The 23,937-nt window shown below is 36.3% G+C and overlaps 1 protein-coding gene across 1 annotated transcript; it reads right to left on the reverse strand.

Moving 5' to 3' along the window:
- Positions 1-16: 16 nt before the first annotated feature.
- AFP (alpha fetoprotein) lies at positions 17-23,219 on the reverse strand. Its single transcript, XM_056111447.1, has 15 exons — positions 23,135-23,219; positions 22,228-22,279; positions 21,179-21,311; positions 18,925-19,136; positions 17,262-17,394; positions 15,305-15,402; positions 13,539-13,668; positions 10,797-11,011; positions 8,631-8,763; positions 7,335-7,432; positions 6,383-6,521; positions 3,755-3,978; positions 2,275-2,407; positions 503-557; positions 17-146 (listed from the first exon to the last, which is right to left on the reverse strand). Exons 1-14 carry the CDS (start codon positions 23,217-23,219, stop codon positions 513-515), a joined length of 1,830 nt encoding a protein of 609 aa, XP_055967422.1. The 3' UTR covers positions 17-146; positions 503-512.
- Positions 23,220-23,937: the final 718 nt, after the last annotated feature.

The following is a 23,937-nucleotide window of genomic DNA, read 5'->3' on the forward strand; positions in this document are numbered from 1 at the left end:
AGAAAAAATAGTTGGAGATACTTTATTTTATTATAGGTACATCTCACAAGGAAGTTTTCATCATTTCTTGATGCACAAATCATTTAGAATTAAAAGTAAAAGTTTATGCCAAATCATAAAGATTTCATTTATTTCTTCTCTTCTCCCTGTAATATGAACAAAAATATACTGTTAATTAAGTGAATAATAAAGAAGATAGTAACTGGTAGTTAATTAAGATAATTATTAATTTTTTAAATCAGTGAAGTATTAGAAATATCATGACAGATTTCACTGAGACCTTTGAAATAAACTAAATTAATCATGAGTCAATTGAGTCACTACTATAATATTATGAATGTAACTTAGTTCAGGTGTTTTAAAAATAAATCTTTTTTTATTAAATTGCATTTGCTTTTTAAGAGACTCATTTGATAGTAGCTCTTAAAACATATTTTGCTATGGTTTGAAATTTAGGGAGAAACAGCACTATATTTAGCTTTGTTTGGATATTTTTTTTTACCTGAAGGTGTTTAGGCTCCCAATGCAGTACGAGTTTTTGAAATAAGTTCTGGACCCTGAAAATGAAAAACAAGTAAGAATCTTTAGATAAAGTAATAATTCATTACTGCACCGGTTAACACTATACTATTCAGTGGTGAATTCATAGGTTTATAGTCAAATCAAGTTGACAGTGAAGATAGATAATTCTGAAGTCAATAAACAATAATGATAGAATTCAGAGAGAGAAATCCTCTGAGAGCAACAGTTATTTTATCCCCCTTCCTTTTCCATCACTGTAGTTGCTGCAGTGACTGGAGATGTGCACACATTTGACTACAGTATGTCAGAGACTTCAGGACTCATTGGGCATGTGGAGTGGGACGGGCGTTGGAACTTGCAGCCTCAAGTCTGAAAGACGGGCGCTCTACCGTTAAGCTATGTCCCCATCCCAACCGTAGTTGCTTCTTTTTTAGTCTCACCAGGCTCAGTCTTTACTATTACCCATCTCTCTTTTCCCCTTCAACTAAAATGACACAGTGAAACAACTTTTAGAGAGTCACTGCTACAATTTGCTAATGTTTCTACGTCTAGATGGAAATCTTTTCAAGTCAGAGGACATTTATCTTTATGCATTCTATTTATCAGAACTGGTTTACATCAAATCTGTCATTAGTTTTGTTTAATTTGATTTGGTTGTCTCTGTCCTAGTCCATCCTACTAAGAATACAGACACAGGCATACTGATGACTACGCACACTCAAACACACTAAATTATATTACCTATCAGAAAGCTTGATATTTATAAATGTCATCTCTTTTAGATGTTCATATAACAAAACAATCAAACTTTCATGGTATGAGAGTCTGATTAACTTGCCAAAAAGGACGAATTTCCTCTTTTTCAAATATAGCTATTTTTCAAATATAGTTAGTAATACAAACTAAAGGCTTATCAAACATTCTGATTATATACTACTGTATATATCATATACTATATATATTGTTAATGTTGCTAAATAATGAAATCAATAGATTTCCTAATAATTATTCTGATATACCAAGTTATGCTCCTAAATGAGTTAAAAATCACTTTAACAGAGATTTAAAGAGATAGCTCAAGGGGCTGAAGCTTGTGGCTAGCTTGAAGGAGTACCAGGTTTCATCTCTGGCACGGGGTGGTCCCCATCAGTCCCCTAGCACCACTGATGTAGCAATGTATCCCCAAAAGACAAAATAAATGGGGCTTGGGAGATGAGTTGGCATGCCCATTTGGCATAGCTGAGGAACAGTGCCAGGTCCAGGCAGCACATTGCCCACCCACACTCCCACTGTCAGACCCTGACTCCCCATACTCCTGGTCTCTCCAGAGAGACCCCAGGCTTCTGACCACCAATGAGGAGATTTTACCAAAAAATACAATTTTAGAAGTAACCTCCAAATATCATTTGCATAACTAATTCCTTATGTAATTGTTACAGTCTACTTAGTTTAAATCATGAATTTTAGGCCAGAACATATTTAAATTGCTATTAATTCATCATAGATTCACCCCAGAGCCTTACCTATTAGTAAGTCAAAATTATTAATTTTCATCATATTTTAAAGTTATGATTCTAATATTTAATGAAAGTATTGCATTTATTTTAAAATCATAAAATATTTTAAACAATTTCTAATTTTAAATCTCTCTGGAATTATTTTAAAATTATGAATTCGTGCACTTCTCTGTATGTTATTCATTAAAGAACATTTTACACAGTTACTTGGAGTGCAAAGATGAACTGTACATACCTCTTTTGCAAAGCAGACATCTTGCGTTTCACTTTGGCAACATTTTTCCAACATGTCTGAAAAATCTGCAGTCACAGTATCAAGTTGTTCATCTGTTATTTGTGGCTTTTGCTTCACAAGGTTAATGAGAAATCTAGAATTTGAAACAAAGCAATATGACATGCAATGGTTATGCAATGGTATTGCTCTACAAGCTTCTGAACAGAGAATTCCTGAAGCCCTAGCAATCCTCACCTTATTTCTTCACTTCAGCAGCTCATCACTTACATACACACCTTATCCAGTATTTTCATCATAAAGATGGGTTGGAAACATGCCCATTTTCCTCTAGCCTGGACTTGTGCAGATTATAAATTAAATGATATTTCACACTTCTGCCATATTTACACACAGTGAAATGAAGTCTTTTTCTTACCTGCTTGATTTTTTTTAACTTCCTTTCCAGTTATTTCTTTGAAAAGATTTCTTATCCTGACTTTTTTGCTGTTGTTTATTTGGGGGCCACATCTGGCAATGCTCAGGAATTACTCCTGGTTCTGTGCTTAGGGGTCACTCTTGGTAAGCTTGGGGGACCATATAGGGTGCAAGGGATGAACCCGGGTGGGCAGTGTCCTAGGCAAATGCCCTATCCACTGTATGGTGACTCTGGTCGCTTATCCTGGCTTTATATTCATAAACTATATCAATAAACCCTGCCATTACTATGCCCTTATCTGAGCACTGAGTCATACTGACTGTTTACACTGCTCATTAAACAATACTTTCACATTGGAATTAATATTGATTGGAATAGGAAATAGGGAAGACCTTCCATCAAAGTTGTCAGTTTTACTCTACCTTAAAGTACAACTCAGATTCTGACAGAGCAAAAAATAATAGTTTTTCTAACATGAAGGAAGACCATCACAAGGCAAGTATTAAAATTCACAGGAATTTGGAACACCTGAATTTCACTAACTTTCACTAGCATCAGCATTACAGAATAATGTCCACATGAACTGAACCATGCATTCCACTTTTAACACCCATATTTGTAGTTAAAACAAATATTATGATTATCTTATCCAAATATTATCATTATCATAAAACAAATATTATGATTATCTTATCCAGAGAATAAATCATATAATAATAGATTCAATAGCATTTTTCTAGAACTTTGAAATGGAAGAATTCAGACTTATTGCAAAGACATATCCTTGTTCCCCGAAGAGAAGTACACATTTTCTCTCTGTCTCAAACTGTGTCACAATAGCTTACGATGGAGACTATTTTACAAATCAAAAATTATCTACCCTCATCAAATTTTTAAGGCCTAATTTTCCCAATGACACTTATGACACCAAGACAAAACTCTTTTGGAAGTCACTTTAAGTGCTTTGATGTACTTATGTTCTTCCGTTAGCCCAAGAGTGTTGGGTGCATAGAACATAAATCTCAACTGCTTTTTGCTATTGATGGTCTTTTCATAATCTCTTACTCTTGCTTCTTCGTTTGTAGTGCTACACCCTGAGCTTGGCACAGATCCGTTCGGAAGATGAACTTGTCAGCAGAGAATGGTGGAGGGACATATGCCTCATCCATCACCAGGTTGCTAAAGCATGGCCTTCTGTTGGCATATGAAGAAGAGCAACACCGGCCAACATGAGAGTTTACTGGAGTCTCTTCATGCCTGATACATAATTGTCCAATAATAAGGTCAGCCTAGTTAGTACAATAAAAAAGAAGAAAGATATTGATCATTAGTCATAAAAAGTCAGGTTGCCATAAAATGGGTACAATAATTTTTATGGTCTAGTAAAGAATTTATAGTTAATACCATAGAAAAAAATTCTGTCAGTGGAGGATGATGTGCTGTCAATGTCAATATGGATTCTTATTTTCCTATTTGCATGGGCTATACCACATTTAGTAACAGGCAGTATTGCACAGGTAATATTAAAAACAATTCCCTCAGATATTTGCATCAACTCTTTGAAACATGATTCCAGTTACATATATACTCCCAAAGAGAGGGGTGTAGGGGTGCTGGGGGAGGGGTGATTCTCTGTTCTCACCTTAGAAATCAAAATGTTGCTTATCTTTACCATATGTATCTAGTTGAGCATTTTATTTAACTTTAGGGAATTTAGAGATTCACTTTCCAAGGCAATAAGCACTACCTAGCCCTTTCATATGCACACATGCATGCACACATATAGCTCTTATATATGCCTAATTGAAAATAAATAGAGTTGATAAGTTAGTCTTTAACACTTTTCTGACGTAGAATTTTTTACATCCACATTTAAAAAAATTTTCTTACGCACCTACCAATAACTTCTAATAAAATACAACATATTGCATGTGCATATGATATAGTAGGCTTGATGTTGAATCAGGTATGTGAAAAACCTCACAAAAAAAACAGCTGTGATAATGTGACTAATAAGAAGAAATATGTACTATTTTTGTTCCTGTTTATGTTTCTGTTTAGAAACTGAGAGTTAGAAACTTAAAAGTTTCTAAAATTCATGCAATTTCTTAAGTTATGAGACTTTCAACTCCAACCCCCAGACCTTAAGAAAGATGAATAGTTAAGTCAGTTGCCAATGGCTGATGGTTTAATCACTCAAATCATAGTGAAACCTCAAAAACTTCCTAAAGAGACTGGGTTCAGGTGACTTCTGAATGAAAGAATAACAGGAAGAGTGTCACACTGAAAGAAAATCTGAAAGGCTTGGCTCTTGGCTCCTTTCCCCACACTTTACCCTATGAATCTTTTCCTTCTTGTTCCCAAATGATAATTTTTATGATGAATTGGTAACATAGTAAGTAAACTGTTTCTCTGCGTTCTGTAGCTACTCCATAAACGTTACCATAGGCAAGGAAAGCTTCTTGGGATCCTCTAGTCCACTAGAAAAGTACAAATGTAATCCTGAATTACAGTTGATGTTTACTCTAGTGAGTCACAGGGCAGTCTTGTATAACCTAGTTTTGAACTCCTAACTGATGTTATCTCCAGGTAGACAAAGATGGGATTGAGTTGAATTGCAGAACACCTAGGTAGTATCTAATTGCTGGTTATTAACCCTTTCCATCATCCCACTGTTGAAATCGGTAAAAAATCTTAATTGGTAACCCAAACTGGGACCAGAGTCAAACCCTTCACCATGATCCAATAAGAGCAGAACAAAGTTTAATTTCAATTGCCATGTGAAAAAGCATAAGCCTAGTGAAGTCATGAACTCTCCCAGTGTGATATGACCAGAGGGTGCTACAGGGTAGTCTTTCCAAGACCAGGCACATGCAAAACTCTAAAACTTTCACTTCTGAATTGTTACACCACCCTGCACCCTCGCATCTCCCTAACACGCTGAAATTATAATCAAGCAGATGCCTATTTACAAGAAATCCTCCTTTAATATTCAGTCATTGGTGAAAAAGTAGAAACAAAAAAAAAAGAAAAAAATGGAGTTAACAAACAAATAACCCTGTCAGAAAAAGAGGATAACAGAAAAGAAAATCTTGTTCACAACTATAATTATAAAGGGAAAAAAACTAATGAAAAAATTCAAACCGTAATAATATGTGTGATACTAGGGATATTGGCCCTTTTCAAAAAATTCAGAACACCGGACTTACCCTGTTTTATAGTTCATCAAAGGGGGAAAAATATTAGGATAAAAGTGTGCTACAAAAGGCAATATAAGAAATATGGCTAAAAGTAAAGTGACTAATTTTTATCTATAGAGTTGAACACATACACACACACACACACACACACACACACACACACAAAACTCCACCGGAAACCATGAGTTAAATGACGTATTGGTCCTTCTGTCTTTCCTGTGCATAAAACTTACTCGGACATTGTGAAATGAAGTGACTACACGCCTGCCAGGGATACTAGAAAAACAGGAAGTCTTGCGACATGCCAACTCTTGGGAGCCAAGTGCCCAACCTCCACCCCCTCCCGAACTCTTGTCACTGTACATAATGGAACAGCTAATGGAGCAAAGCCACATACACATAGGATTGCCACCGATTCCCTTAACTGGGAATTATGAAGCTATTTTTCAGTCAAAGAAGACAGAAACAAGATGATACTAAACAGAACACTCACCGCCCCCTCACCACAGGCCAACTGTTTGTCCTCACTAAGTTGGCAACAAGCAGCTGCTGCCCGCGCCATCTCCCTGGTGAGAACCATCAGCTCAGGGGCAGGCATCTGAGGGGCTTTCTTGGTGTAAGCCACAAGAAATCTGAAGAACAAAGAGAGAGAGAGAAAGTGAGAGAGAGACAGAGAGAGAGGGCATTTCCCAGCAGACCCTGCTGAGTCATTCACAATGATGATATAAAATCAGTTCACTAGTTTCATCCACATAGTATTGGGCCAGTTATATGAGACGTAGCACTGCACTGTAGCACTGTCCTCCCGTTGTTCATTAATTTGCTCGAGCAGGCACCAGCAACATCTCACAACAAATTGTGAGACTTCTTGTTACTGGTTTTGGCATATCGAATAGTTTGCCGTGTCGGGGAGATACTCTCAGTTACTTGCCAGGCTCTCCAAGAGGAGCAGAGGAATTAAACCCAGGTCAGCTGCATGCAAGGCAAACGCCTTACCCACTGTGCTATCACCATTTACTATAATGAACTACCCTTTATTTTGATTACACCGACTATCACGGTGGGAAAACAAGCTCTGGTCAGGAATCAAATGCTCATTCCTTTTCTTAACCTCAAACAGCTTCAACTTTGATCTCTGGGTAGTCTGCTTTGATACAGACAGGGCAGAATAGATATCTTTACAAGCAAAAGGTAAGTAGTGCTCAGTTTTGAGAAAATGAAGTCAGTGTCATAGATCAGACTTTACTGGCAGTTCTTGCTGCCCCTAATAAAGGAATGGGCAAATCTGCCTACTGAGGGAAAATTGTGTGATTCAATAATATTGACTTATAATTTTAAAAAGAAAATGAAATTTATGGTAGTCATGGTGACTACTTTAGATTTATTTTCCCTAAGCAGTTAATAATGTAAAATGGGCAAAAATACTGTTTTTTTAAAAAACATACGCATTATTTAAGTAGTAGTCTCCCAATTTCTGGAAGGTGCCACAGCTTCTCTTGGCAAATGCTCGGCTCTCCTGAGCATGTTTCTCTATCTCTTTTTCCTGAAAATAGAACAACCACACATATTTTATTCTTCCCAAAGGTATAACTGTGTATGTAAAAGTTGACCTATATTTTATTTAATACTTGACTTTATTTCATTATGATAACAATTGGAGGGGTCAAAAGGAATCTTAGAGTTTCTTGTTTAAAAATTGCTCAACATAGCAAAGTAGGAATTGTCCAAATAAAATCAAATGGACTTTGGAAGATTAAGTTTCAAACTTTATGCGTCACAAAATTATTTGATGACAGAACTCAGTTTTTGGATAAAGAATTATAACTCTTTTGTGCAAAAGCCTTGTCTTGCTAGAAATTAAAAAAAAACTCTGATTGAATTGGGGGAGATAGTACAAAGATTATGGCTTATGCAAGTCCAGGTTCCATCCCCAACACCATACTGCCAATGGCACATAACTGGATATACCCAGGGAGCCCCCCCCCCAGCATTAGGGGATGTAATCCTAAAGGCCACCAGTCACAGCCCACCAGACTTTGGTGGTCCCTGACACTGCAGCAATGCATCCTTGGCCCCTGGCATTGAACCATAGTCCAGTTAGATGGATATTTCATGGAATGATCCTGGGGTCTGGCCCCTCAGCATCACTTGGCAGCACCTTCCCCCCAAATTATGTTTTTATTTTGTATGTCAAAGGATTTGGGATTAGCATTTAAAATTTTTTAAATTAATTTATAAGTATTTTAAATCAAGAAATTTTCATATAAAGGCACTGTGATTTACAAATTATTTATAGTTAGTTTCAGATGTGCTATGTTCTACTGCATGTGCTATATTTTATTTCTAATATAAGTGAAGTTACTCCATTGGCTGCTAGTTAAGAACTTAATATCTAGACACATTGTTAATATGTTTTTATTACTAATTACTAATGATTAGTTGTTTGTGTGAAAGCATGCAGCAGCTAGTGCTAGTTGTTAATAGCTACATGTTTTCACACAATGTCTTTGTTTTGTTTTTTGAAGGGGCCTCACCCAGCAGTGCTCAAGGATTATTCATGGCTCTGTGCTCAGAGCTCATTCCTGATGGGAACTGGGGAACTATTGGGGTGCCCAGGACCTAACCTGAGTTGATTGCGTGCAAGGCAAGAGTCCTACCTGCTCTCCAGTCAATAAACAACATTTTTAATGAACATCAATGGAGGTTTTCATATTATTTCTGAAAAAGTTGATTTAACATACCCCTTTATCCTGGCATTCAAGAGGATTTTCAGACTGAGAACACTTCTCCAGTAACTCCTGGAATTCTTCAGCGCTTCTTAGAATCGCAACGGTACTAAGGTCATTATGTCTTCTTGAATATTCATAAATAAATCTGAAATATATGGAGCAAATATAACATTACTATCATCAAGAGACTAGTCCTATGTAAAAAAAATACTGAAATTAAAATTCAAGCAAAAACCTTAGAAATTAAATATGATTTGAAATATGAACGGCAAAACCACTAATTCAAACTACTATCACTCAAATTGTTTTAAAATAGTAGGGCATATTTTTGCACCCTTTATTTGGGTTTTAAATGTAAGAACTTTACATCATTTAGTCAACATATATGTTTCCAGTGTCTATCCTATGTAAGCATTTCTTTAAGCACTAAGGATTTTGGTAATATGAAAATAAAATACTGACCTTTCAAAAGCATACATCATGGCAGAACAGAAAATAAATAAGAGAAAGTTGAACTAATCTCAGATACTGATAAAGAAGAGTAATAAGGAAAGAAAAGCGATACCAAAATGAGACACATAAACTCAAAGCAAGTTGTAAAGTCTTTTTGAGCAGTTCTTTGAGGACATAAATCTGGTGAAAAGATATTTAAGTGTGGTATTAAAGTTCACTCATTTTCTTTCTTTCTTTTTTTTTAAACAACGGTTGGAGCGATAGCACAGCAGGTAGGGCGTTCGCCTTACAAGCGGCCAACATGGCTGACCCGAGTTCGATTCCTCCGCCCCTCTCGGAGAGCCTGGCAAGCCACCGAGAGTATTCGATATGCCAGACACAGTAACAACAAAGTCTCCAATGGAGACGTTACTGGGCCCACTCGAGCAAATCAACGATCAACGGGAGGGCCTTTACTTACTTTACTTTACTTACATAGTTTAGATAACATGGTTATAGTAGTGTTAACACTTATGGATTTAAGAAAGATCATTCTTGATTAAGAAATTATCTACTACAATTGAAGAAATGCTTCTATTAAAGCTTTGGACAATACATATATGTAAGTTTAAAGATAAGTCTTGAATTTATTAAGCTTATTCCCAGGTCATGGAATAAGTCATATTTGGTTATGCCATGAACAAATTATCAACCTGGGTTTCTTGAACCTGGTTCTTGTTTGCATCATTCCATTTACCATTGCAAGTATGTGACTGTCTAATATCAATGTACTAGCAGAGCAATATCCTTAGGAAATATTCAAAAAGAAAATTGGGCCATTATTTTTATTATTACATTAGAAGTTTGCCATTAAGTTTAGAAAGACCCTTGAAGATCATTAAATACAATCTCCTAAGAAGCATACAAATTCTCTTCCGTTGGTGTCTTTAGATATACCTTATATAATAAAAGAAAACTTGTAAGCTTGACTGCTTGCTTCTCTTTAAGGTAAGTGGAATGAGAATATGCTTTATCCACTATCTTTAATAAATACAAGTGTCTATAAGATATATTTTGATTTTCTTACCAAAATAAATTGTGTATTAATCAAATATATATCAAATATTTCCAATAAAATCCCCTCTCTCTAGGTTTATCCATTGAGCAATGTTTGTGGACAATATTTCTTAAAATGCACAGTGAAACTATAGACTCATAATCATAAGCTCTTCTTAGTACAAAAGTTTTCATATCCCAATTGGAAATTCAGTGTGGCCTTTATTAGGAAAAACTATATAAGGTTACATGATCCCAGAAAAGCTAGTACAAAGTGAAAATACAGCCTCATGTAAAATCAAGTCAGTAATTAATAGCACTTCTTAAAGTCTCTCTGAATAAATATATTTTATTCTTTACTGAATAATTATTTGTTTAAGTATATTTTGGTGGAGAACGTTTTTTGTTTGCTTCGGTTTGTTTGGTTTGAGGGCCACACCTGGCAGTGCTCAGGGTTTACTCCTGACTCTGCACCCAGAGATTACTCCTATTGAGCTCATAGACCACATGTATCAAACTCAGATGGGCCGTGTGCAAGACAAGCGCCCTGCTCACTGTATTATCTCTCCAGCCCCCAACATAACACTTTAGCATTATCATCACATGCCAGAGACATTTCAGCAACATGAGTCACCAACTGCGTAATAACATTTACTCTAAATATAAACACACACATATAGAATATGTCACCTTGCCATAGAGATGTCTTTTTCCCTTGAAGAAAGCTTGCTGAAATCTCTAGCATCTATAAATCTATCGAGATTTGGAGATAAATTTCCAGGTTTCTCATCATTTTCTGCATGAATTATGCATTGGCCAAGTTCAAGCATGGGCAACTTGCAGCATTCTTGTATTTTACTCGACAGGGCATCTTGTCGAGAACAAATGTAGGACATAATTTTCCCCTGTAATCAAAAATATAAATAAATTTGGTTTTTAAAGATCTATTTGCTCGAACTCAAGACTTCCAATTTTAATGCAAGTCAGTGAAGAAAAGGAAAGACAGAAAGAGAGGGGGAGGGTAAAAAAGGAAAAATGAAAAGGCACAGAAGGAAAACATTTTACCTACATCCCATTTTAGAGCTTCATCTCTATTTTGCCTTTCCTCACTCCTTTTCTTCTCAACCCCATTTGTCTAATACTTTACACAGTTGTTACCTAAAAGCTTACTTTTAATTTTAATAAAATTATTTTGTTTTGTTTTGTTTTTGCTTTTTGGGTCACATCTGGCGATGCACAGGCTTACTCCTGGCTCTGCACTCAAGAATTACTCCTGGCGGTGCTTGGGGGACCATATGGGATGCTGGGAATTGAACCCGGGTTGGCCGCGTGCAAGGCAAACGCCCCACCTGCTGTGCTATCACTCCAGCCTCCAAATTTTAATAAAAAAATTTTAATTAGAAAATTTATTCCTCAAATCAGATGATTTTCACATTTATACACGGATATGTGAATATGGAATTCTATTATAGCTGCTACCGTAACCTAAGGTTCCATCTTTAAGAACATCTGCAGTGAGCAACTCTGGCCTGAAGATGGCAGTCTCTAAGTGATGAGCAGAGAATGTACCCAGAGACCAGGGGGAAAGCCCATAGGTCTGAACATCCTATGAATTTTCAGTGGGGACCTTTAGAGCTGTTGTTTAATCCTCAAAAACCAACTCACATACCATACTGAAATTGCTTTTTCCACTTTGAGTCCTAAAAATGGAAAGACTAATTTTTTAATTCACCGTATAAAATAGTAAAATTGAAAGTTAAGGCCAAGAGAACTGACCTTAAAGAAAAGCAAAATAGCATCCCTAATGTGCAGGTAAGTACTCGTTGCACTGTGGCATTGTCCTCCTGTTGTTTATCACCAGTAACGTTTCCATTGTGAGACTTGCTGTTACTGTGTTTGGCATATGGAATATGTCATGGGTAGCTTGCCAGGCTTTGCCGTGCGGGTGAGCTACTCGGTAGTGCTCGTAGAAGTAAAAATATATGTAGAAAAAATTGTCTTTGGGTGACTTCCTCTCAATTTATCCTCCCAATTTCTCAGACCTTGGCCTGTATTCAGGACTGTGACCCTCACGTGTCCCACACCTTGCCTGCAATCTGCTGGGTCCCACAACTGTATCAAATTACTGTGGATTGGAGCAGAATTGAGCACTTCATTTGCATTTTAGCCTCAGGAAACCTACTCCTGATCCTGAAGTCTTTTGAATACCCAAGAGCAATGACTTGAATATTCTTTGAGAGGAATTATTACAGAGGTGACCAGAGAGAGAGAAAGAGAAAGTTATTTAAGGGACAGATATCTCCTACCAAGTCTAAGAAGTCCTAATAAACCAGACCGAGGCATGCTTCAGAATTCTGTTAATGAGGTTTTGGTTTGGAATATAATTCACTTATAGAGCTTTATTCACAATTCACCATCACATAGCTAGATTGGCTTTTTTACCTTGTAATAAAAAGTTTCTTGATATAGATATAGATATAGATATGCCTATATCTGTGTGTGTGTGTGTGTGTGTGTGTGTGTGTGTGTGTGTGTGTGTGTGTTTTGGTTTGGAGGCCACACCTGACTGCCCAAAGCCGACTCCTGGCTCTGTGCTCAGGAATCACAACTGGCTGTGCTTGAGGTACTTTATACTGTGCCAGGGAAGGAACTGAACTTGGTCGCATGTAGCACAAGCACCTTATCTACTGTACTATCTCTCTGGCCCACTTGTGCTATATTTCGCTGCAATCATATAATAGATACATGATTATATAATCAAGTGCTCCCCAAGTATCAGGCATTATGCTGACATAAAGAACAGAAAAGTAGGGGCAGAGACAGTGCAGCAGGTAGGGTGCTTGCCTTGCATGGAGCCAACCTGGGTTCAATGCCCCGCACCCCATTTGGTCCCCTGAGCACCACCAGGAGTGATCCCTGAATGCAGAGCCAGGAGTAAGCCCTGGGTACTGCCAGGTATGACACCACACACACACACACACACACACACACACACACACACAAAGAAATCCAGAAAGGTAAAGACTGTTCATCTACTCAACAAGGCCATCCTTTCTATCAGACCATAAATATTCCAGGGTAACCCTGCAGTAACTTATGTGTCCCTTACAGTCCCTAGTGCATAAAGAGTATTAAATATATATTTTAGATTAAGAAAAATGAGTGAATAGAAAAACAAGAACATTAAAATTCAAAACTCTTCCTCCAAAGAGCCTCCAAAGAAATCCTCTGAGGCATTACTATCTCCTTGAGGGTAAGAATGAATAAGAACATCTCTTAAGTATACTAAAGGATCAATAGAAGGCGGCTTAAATTTTGCTATTAAGAAGTCTGCTACTTCACTCAGTCCATTAAAGACTACACCAAGGACTAACCGAATAAGAGAAAAGGAAAGAAAACTAATAAAAATTCAATTCTTAGGAAGTGATTCACCCCATCCTGTAGACACTCCAACGCATTTCCTCTGCAGCATTCTTCATGTACGTGAGCCACATCCAGGACCAATTTTTCAATTTCAGAAAAATTAGCTTTGGGAAACTTTTGACTCAATTTAGCAACAATTCTATGGAGGGAAGAAAAGGAATGAAAATTAATGCTTATTTATCAAAAAAGAAACATTTATAGCATATTTGCAGTTGTAATCTTTTCTTGCAGTTGCAGAAATCTTTTCTTGTTCAAAAAAAATAAAAATAAAAGGAAAGAAATATGTCTTGTCAATTTGAAGCCTAAATTTCAATACCTTTGCCCTGTAAGTTGTGACTTTACTCACAAAGAATTTGAAAGTGACTTATCCTTTCCAAAAGTTGTTTTTCTATGAATTTTATTAAATCTTTTTACTGTTTATCCCTAATGAGTGTCTGGGATCATTAGTAAGTAAGGTGGAATAAAATTTTAAAGATAGATAATTAAGACATGGATAGGCATTTTTGTACAGTGGAGAAAAAATATTTTTGAAAATACATAGGGTACCTATGTGCAAATCAATGATAAATGACAAAAAGAGAAGTAGGCTAAGCATTCAGACATATTATCATGACAAGACTTATAGTGGATCAGAAAAACGTAAAAAAAAAATTCTTGTTCCTTCTGCATATTTAATTTTAAGGAATGTTTATCTTATTTATGTGTTTATTGCTTTTGGGGTCACATCTGGAAATGCCCAGGGGTTATTACTGACTCTGCACTCAGGAATTACTCCTGGCGATGCGCGTGGGACCATATGGGATGCCAGGGATTGAACCTGGATCAGCGGTGTGCAAGACAAATGCACCACCCCCGTACATTGGCTCTGGTCCTTATGGAATGTTTAGGTTGGACTGCAGAGACTGATGAAGTAGGTGCTCAGGCTTTGCTTGCAGGAGTGCGGTCTGATCCGTAGCACTGCCTGCTCCTCTTGGTACCTCCAGGAGTAGCACCCCAGCACTGCACTAGAAGTGGGACTCAAGCACCACAAGGTCAAGACATATCAAGGTGAAGGGTTGGAGTGATAGTATAGCGGGCAAGGTGCTTGTGTTACATGAGACCAACCTGACTTTTATCCCTGGAACCACATATGGTCCCGCTGAGCACTGCCAGGGTTGATCCCTGAACCCAAAGCTAAGAGTAAACCCTGAGCACCAATGGGTGTGACCCTCAAACCAAAAATAAAACATTCTCATTAAGCCAAAAACAATAAATTATATTACTTGAGGACTAAATCTACTTTGTAGAGAATGTGGAAGAACATAGTCTAATTATGATGTAACTTCAGATCAAGTCAGATAATTAATACACACTTACAATAATATGCCTAAGAAAACAGACAAATAATATAAATCTCAGAAGTTTTTGTAGTACCAAGGATCAGACTCAGGGAAATACGTGCACACACACACACACACACACACACACACACACACACACGGCACATTCTCTACTGTGGGGCTACATGCTCACAGCCCTGGGAAATTGTCTCTTCGTGTTATCTCATCTGGGCTTTAAATAAATGTCAAAAAGGGAAAAAAAAAAAAAAGAAAGGAAAACAAAAGAAAAAGTGCTAACAGATTGATCTGTTTGCTTCCTTCCAATCCTAAGATTTCATTATTCCAATCACATCAGTACTCACTAAAAAAAAATTTCATTCAGTACAACTGAATGCCAATTGCAAAATGATCGCTATGCACTTCACATCTTTGTCCCTGGATAGACCTTAAACTTACATGGCTGGGAAGGTTGGAGATCCAAATTTCCTCAATACTGAACACACGTGTTGATTTAACAAGTTACTTTCTCTTAACTCTTTTGTAAGTGATGCATCCTAGACATAGAAGAAAAGCAAGAAGCAAGAAGAGAGCACATAGTTGTAGTTTTAATAATTTAAAAATAATTTTAATAATTTGTTATGATAGCACAGCGGGTAGGGCGTTCGCCTTACACGCGGCCAACATGGCCGACCCGAGTTCGATTCCTCCGCCCCTCTCGGAGAGCCCGGCAAGCTACCGAGAGTATTCGATATGCCAGACACAGTAACAACAAAGTCTCCAATGGAGACGTTACTGGGCCCGCTCGAGCAAATCGACGATCAACGGGAGGGCCTTTACCTTTAATTAAATACCATTTAATTCAAATAAACTACTTTCTATTGAAATTATAAATTCCATGTGTTTTTGCAGAAATGAATTTATTCAATTAATTTTGTTTTGTTTTGTCTTGGAGTTACCCTAGCTCAGTAGTCAGGTGAACATGAGAGGCCGGGATTAACGTTGGGTTATCACATGCAAAGCATGAGCTCAGCCTGTGAGCTACCTCTCTGGTCCTGTTCATTTGGTTTTTAGGTCTGTTTGCATGCATCTATGCCAGACAAGGTACTAAAATACTTTGAAATAAAAATAATATGACTTTCATATGTGAGATGAAATAAATATCTATGTATCTATCTCAACCCTTTTAATAAATTTAAGATAAATTGAGGTCTGATAATTTCTTGAATATCTTCCATTGTATAAAAGAATGAGATTGAATCGCTTCCTGACATTTTTGGAATGATCATAATTCTTTTTTTTCTTTTCTTTCTTCTTTTCTTTCTTTTTTTTTTTTTTTTTTTTTTTTTTTTTTTTTGGTGCTCGGGGCTTACTTTTGGCTTTGGGCTCAGGAATCACTCCTGGCTGGCTCGGGAGGAACTTATGGTGTTTTGGGGATAGAACCCTGTTGGCCGCATGCAAGGCAAACTCCCTCCCCACTGTACTACAGTTCTGGCCCCATGGAATGGTCAGAATTCTGGAGGAATTTTGTTGCAGAATTTTTGGGGCAAGTAACTAATTATAGCTATCATTTTTAATTTTGAAAAATCTAAAAAACTGTACACTTCTCTCTACCTACGTTTTATTGTTTGTTAAGTAGCAACGAAACTTGTATCTCATTCTAAAGAAATAAAGTGTATCTCACTTATTCTAAAAATTAGAAGAATTGATGAATATCAGTATATACCACAGTTCTTCCCTGTTTTCTCTCTGCTTCTTCTCCTCTTCCATCTCCTTTCTCATCTTCGCTTATCTTTACTGCTCTCACTGTGGTTTACAATATCACCTTCGCCTCTCTCTAATAAAACTCTCCTAATAATTGTTGGCTAACAGGAGCAATAGCACAGCGGTAGAGCGTTTGCCTTGCATGCAGCCAACATGGCCGACCCGAGTTCGATTCCTCCGCCCCTCTTGGAGAGCCCAGCAAGCTGCCGAGAGTATCTCGCCCGCTCGGCAGAGCCTGGCAAGCTCCCCGTGAGGTATTGGATATACCAGACACAGTAACAACAAAGTCTCTAACGGAGATGTTACTGGGCCCGCTCGAGCAAATCGATGAACAAAGGGAGGGCTTTACCTTTACCTTTACCTTTAACAAACTATAAAAAATGACGGGATTAAAAACAACAAATTTGGGACCAGGTTTGTTTCATGGGTGAAGACCTACAATCTCCACTTAGCACGCAAACCAAAACGAAACAGCCAAGGAAAAAAATCATTTTTTTTTAGCTCAAGGAGTATCGGACTGATAAAATATGTTCTATTTTTAAAATGATGCTCTACACACCAGCACATTTCCATTTTTAACTTTGTTTTGTTTATATGAGTCACTGCCAGAATAACATGTTGGTTCAAATAGTCACACAAATATAAATATTACCTTCGTTTGGAAGCATTCAGCTGCATTTTCAGCTTGGCAGCAAGATGAGATTATCTTGTCAAAACGAGCAACAAAAGAAAGAATTGTAGGTGCATACATAAAGGGATGTCTTCTTGCTATGTCATAGATGAATCTATAAAATGAAACAGAACCATAAGATTTATAAGTGCATAAAAAGTAACCTTAATATAGATTGGTACTGGACTCCAGATTTTCTTTAAAATTCAAAAAAGCCATTTTTGCCCACAAAAGTTTCCAAAATTTTTTCTCACTAAAGATCCTCAGGTGGGGATTTGGAATTGAGTTTGAAATCTAACAGGTGATACCATTTTCTATCCTAAAAACAAAATAGAAATGCTGACTATGGTACTTAATATAGCTTTTTCAGTAAATCTACTCAGACATGTTTAAGAGTCAGCATAAACAGACCTCCACAAAATGAAATACAAAAGTAGATTTTTTTTCCTCTTCAGTACAAAATGGAGTTACTCACCTTGGCACTCTCCATGACAGAAATGTCCCAAGGACAGACTTAAGGAAGAAAAAAACTTCCCCAAGGAGAATCTGAATTTAAATCATACCTGGGAATGTGCTAGCAGCCAAAAGTATTACGAGGAGCCATTAATGGCTGTATATAATCATTAAAGCAGGTCATATGCACCTAGTATGCATGTCTTCACAGCATCCTGTGTCAAATGCATGTGAGTTGTATTTATGCAACCTTATGCACCTTAAACATTCTTGCATCAAAGGTTGTTTCTTTTTATTCCTTAGTAAATTTGTAAGTATGAAATACCAAATACAAGGCTCTGGAAGGACTGTCATGCGATACTCAGATGTTTGAGCAAACTAAAACTGAGGAACAAGGTTCGGAATAAGGGTTGTATCTCAAGAGACCAAAGAACCACTACAGGCTTTAATGTTCAGTCTATACATGTAGTTCTCACCTAGCTTCATCAATCGATGCCTAGGGACTTAAATTTAGGCCAAGTGACATAGAACAAAACTAATAAAACCATAAGGTAATGATACAAATTAATGGCCTAGGCTTATTTCTGGCCACAAAAGTTACCCAACACTTATTCAGAACAAAAGGTCTCCAACACTTCTTATATGGAATAGACGTTTATATTCTTTCTCTCAATTGCAAACTGGATTATTTCATCTTAGGTGGCCAGTGTGGACTGGAGCCTATCTTGGCAGCTCGGGGCACAAGAGAGGACCCAAACATTCCATTCTGGGAGCATCACTCACTCCATCAGAGACCACTGAGACATGTCATGGACTCTGAGGTAGTACTTTGGGACATGGGAGGAAACCTAGTACTTGCTGGAAATCCTGGCAGAGAAGGGGAGAACAGGCAAGTTCCACAGACAGTAGATTTTGCCCAGAATAAAATTTTTTCCTCATAAACTTAAAACAAGATGAAACAAAATGACAGTTCAATAACCTGCTTTACAGCATCTGTATAGAATATGAGGGAAATAAAGGCACACTTAATATTGTTCACCTAATTTCTTTCTACAGGAACTCAAGAGAGAACCAACACCAAATATTTCTATTCTCTTGTTTTACAGTACATCTGTAAGTTGCGTATAGACTCAACTCCGCTGGTCATTGATTCCTAACTTGAGTTTCAGTTTACCTTTCGGTGGATTCTTACCGATTCATGAATGTCTCTCTATTTTCTTCATATGCCTTACAACTCGAGCCAGGCTCTGGAAGTTGGAAAGTTGAGATAAAATCTGGAGCAGCCTTTTTGCGTGCCAGTAAACAGCTATGTCTTTCCTTTTCATTTTGGCTGCAGCAGTCTGAAAGTTGGTATTTTTCAACAACTTCTTTTTCATGGCAAATTTCTTCCAGAAAGGCAGAGAGCTATAAAATAAATTGTTAATTTTTGTTTGAGTGTTTGGTTTTGGGTTCACACCAAGTTATGCTCAGGGCTTACTCCTGGCTCTGCTCTTAGGTCTGGCTTGGGGAACTGTATGTGGAGTCAGTGATAAAAACCGTTAAGACTTGCGAGGCAAGTCCTTACTTGCTGTGTATGTCTCCAGACCTTAAAATGTTATTAATTTTGTTTGTTTTGTTTGGGGACTACATTTAGAAGTGCTCAGGGCTTACTCATGGTTCTGTGCTCAGAAATCACTCCTGCCAGTGCTCATGGGACCATATGAGATGCAGGGATTGAACTTGGGTGGCCACATGCAAGACAAATGCAGACCTGTTTTACTATCACTTTGGCCCCAAAACTTGTTTGTTCTTAAGAAAAAAAATCATGTCACTTTTGTCTCCCCACAAGAATTTTTTGAAATATTGTTTTTCCTTTTGTGCTATTGACAAACTGGTCCTATATTTTAAAGAACTTTCTTTGATTTTTATGTTATTTTTCATACGTGAATAGTCATTTCACATGTAATTGTTGTGGCAAGACATTGATCTAAAATTTGATATTAATTTTAGATAAAAAATTAAAGTAATTAAGTTTAAAAGCAGTATAAATACCTTCTCTTAAGAGGAAAAATTACAATATGATATGGATGTTATTACATGTCTACATATTTTTAGATTATCTGGACAAGCTAAAACAGAAATGCCAAAGGATATTTTTGTTGAATCACCTATTTTAGAACTGAAAAGCACTTTTACTCTGCAAAAAATATCTTCTCTATAATACTCAGACAAATTATCTTTTGACCCAGAAAATTGTTCTGACTTTTTGTATTATCATTAACTAGCACCAATCATTATACTTGCCAAAATGAAATGAACAATAATAACTTATTTATTATCTTCATGTCATTCATTTGATATCTTTATAATAAAAAAGTATTTGTAGTTTACCTGAAATTCAAAACTTAAACGGGATTTGTGATTGATTATGGTTAGTTGCAAAAGTTTAAAATCTAAGTATGCTCCATGCACTCCACATGTACAGTGGGGGCCATAGTGCACTGAAGCCAAGTGTGAATTCTGAAACCAGATGGCTTCAATCCAGGGTCTGAGCTCCCTTAGAAAGTTACATGACCTTTGTGTTTCAGTTTCCTCTACTGGATGATGAGCATTTATCTCCTAGGATAATTGTTAAGATTGAATAAATTAATATTTTCAAGCAAATTATTATTTATTATTATGTTTCCAGTCAATCTCATCCAAGGCATCTTGGCTCACTGGATGTTCATTTTGATTCATCAGTGCCATGTTCAATATCATGAAATATTTTGATTATCAATGTGTGTACTGCTCTCTAGAAAATTTTTGTCACTGTATGCTTAAAAACATTAACTCTTGGGCGCAGAAAAATAACATAGGGATGGAGAGCAATGCCTTACATTTGATCTCTCCCCAGCACTGAGAACTGCCAGGAGTGATCCCTGAGCACAGAATCAGGAGTATGACCCTACACCCTCCTCTCAGAATTTACTTCTGGGCAGGGGATATAGCTCAGAATATTAAATCCTAGAACCCCCAGGAGCGCAGGAGTGACCAAGCAATACCAAACCAGGGATTGCCTTTGAGTACCACCAGGTGTGGTCCTAAAAATAAATGCTGTCTCCCACTATTATTATAGGATGGGTCTTCATGACAATTCTAAAGTAGAGACTACTATAATCCTTTATTTTATAAATAACGAGACCAAAGCTCAAAGAAGTGAAATACCATATCCATGGTCACCCAGATACTCTTATTTCAGAATTTTAGCTCTTTTTTTTTGTTCATGGTTCTTTTATCTTTCTTAAAATAAGCACCTATTGGTTTTGATTTCCCTTTTGGCAATTCATAATTAATCTAATGTCTTTTTCAAATAGCAAGTCTTCAAATATTTACATTTTTATGCTATCCCTGCATGGTAAATTTTGGTTGACTTTAACAGTGCTATTTGTATTATATTATTATTACTATTATTATTTATCACTCACCTGATCATCTAGACACCCCACAGGCTGGTCACTGCCTAGGGGTTTCTCAATGACAGCCACTACATCTTTCACCATTTTGCTTACTTCCTCGTAAGTAGCTTTTGGAACAAACTGAGCAACAGTTATAGTAGCTCTGAAACAAAAATATTTATTAATACTTCAATAACAGACTTTAATCAAGCTTATTTTTCTCAATTTTAAATTTAGTTTTTGTTTGTTTTTCTGCTATTTTGTGACTTATTTAGGTGATAGCTAAAGTGTTATTAAAACCAACAACAAAAAAACTCATTCAGTTCATCCAAGAAAAAAATGTGAATCTTATTATTGTCTTCTTCCCCCACATGTGTTTTAATATGTATGTATATCTGTGGAAAATAATATCTAAATGAATTTCCCATAAAAGTGCTTCATCTGTTGTGGTCACAATGTGCGTGTTTTTATATTCTTATAGTTCCTTTTATATTTAAGCAAACAATTGGTCATTAGACCTCTGCCTGTGTCAATCTGAAGCATGATCAAGATTTGGTGTGGGGATCATTGATTCAGAGCACTGATATAGCAGATTTCTGTGTGCAAGTAGCAGTATCATTACATTACTTTATGTTTCTTATTAGAAATTCCAGAAATAGGGAATAGAAATCTAGCAATAATAGAAAATGGAATGCTATGCCTCCTATTACTTGTTAATAGGATTTGAACAGTATTTAAAACAGAGAAAATGAGAATATAGCACTTTCAAACTGTTAGTATTTATTATGAAAACTTCTAGATTCTTATATGGTAATTGCTGTCATGTAATAATCCTCAATTTTTTAAATCTGAATTTTTTGGTATCCTAGAATTTCAAGGAGCCTAGAGGTTAATTCCAAAGGCATGGGTCAATAGTTAAAATTCTTTTAAATCAATTTAATGTTCAATTAAAATTCTTTCTTGACAATTTTGTTTTTACATGTTTAAGAATTAATAGAGACATAAAATTTAATTTAATTTCCTAGTTGAAAATTTTAGCATTTTGATATTTAAAGTACATTTATACAAGCAAAACTTACAGGTCAACTAAATTCGCCTCTGTGGAACACTGAGAAGAATCCAATATGGAAGCTGGAAGGCAAAATAAACTTCATTAGAAATGGTGTTTTTCTTGGCAGTTAGAAAAATTGCTTTATGTAGATGTCATCATTTAAATTATTTACAACTGCAATTTTAGAACTGTGAACATATTAGGAATCATCTAAAATAAATCTCAATTTATACTTGAGAAAACTGGGGGAAAACAACTGAGGTAGACAAGAAAAGCTTATAGTAAACCTTGTAACTAAAGTCTGATTTTTATATCCTTAATTTTTTTAGGAGTCAACTTGTACTTTCATGTCTAACTGATTTGGAAATCAAATGATGAATATAATTTTGTCATCCTTTTGAGTGTAATTTACTTTAGATTCCTAGTCCCATTGTATTCAAGCCTCATTATTTCTTCTTCAGATTAATAATGGCCCATTTTTCTGAAGTAAAAATATAGATATTGGGCCAGACAGATGAGTCAAAGGGCTGGAGTGCAGCATGTTTTACATGGGGAGACCAAGGTTTGATCCCTGGCTTCACATGGTATTAAGCCAGGACATCTTCTAAGTACCACTGCATGTCCCAAAGTCAAAAAAGCATGAAAAATCACACACACACACACACACACACACACACACACACACACACACTGCCAATAAATAAGATACAAATATAACTCAATATGGAGTAAATAACCCCCTCATGTTAAGTACTGCCATCATTTTACAAGTATCTTGAAAAGTTACAAGTTAATAATTCATTTGAAAATGTTTACCAATTTAATATTTTCTTCAAGGCGGAATAGGAAGAAGGACAAATACATCAAGGCAAATGAATAATGCATTGTGAGAGTATAAAGAGAAGAAGACCAAAAGGAAAAGCAAAATACCTTACCTATTCCATATGCATTTTTATGCATTGTTCTAGACTCTGTAAAAGATAGTAGGAAAATTAAAAAAATTGATACCACCCACTTCATGGCTGGTAATTTCTTAGATGTTAGTAATGGTAAGGATGAATGTTGAGAATCATGCTGGAATTCTTTTATACCCTTCTTAGGCATTGCCGGTTAACGAGTAATCCTTTGTAGATGTAACTATTACTCTATATCCTTAGGTTGAAAATGGGCTGACTTGCCAATAATTAACAGAAAGCAATTATTTACATTTTATGTTCAAGGACACAGACCTCTTTTGAGTAGGAAAAGAAAAACTTGCAAATTCATTCTATTTTACAAATATGTCTAATATTTCAGACTATAGAATATTCAGAAATGATTTTTCAGTCTAGGACTAGACATAAAAAACAGACTTTATACAAAATAAAATTAAAAATTAATGGTACAAAATAAAATTATAAATTAACATCACACCAGAATCCATAAGGTACATTGAAGACAAAGTTGGCAAAAGCCTCCATGACATTGAAACTAATGGTGTCTTCAAAGATGTCACGCCACTGGCCAAGCAAGTGAAAACAGAGATAGACAAATGGGACTATCTTAAACTAAGAGGCTTCTGCACCTCCAAAGAAACAGTGACCAAAATACAAAGACAGTCTGCAGAATGGGAAAGGATATTTGCCAATACACATCTGACAAGGGGTTGATATCAAGGATATACAAAGTACTGGTTGAACTCCACAAAAGAAAACATCCAACCCCATCATAAAATGGGGCGACAAAATGAACAGAAACT

Source organism: Sorex fumeus, unplaced genomic scaffold, assembly GCF_029834395.1.
Source record: "Sorex fumeus unplaced genomic scaffold, SorFum_2.1 ptg000013l, whole genome shotgun sequence".
Lineage (NCBI taxonomy): Eukaryota > Metazoa > Chordata > Mammalia > Eulipotyphla > Soricidae > Sorex > Sorex fumeus.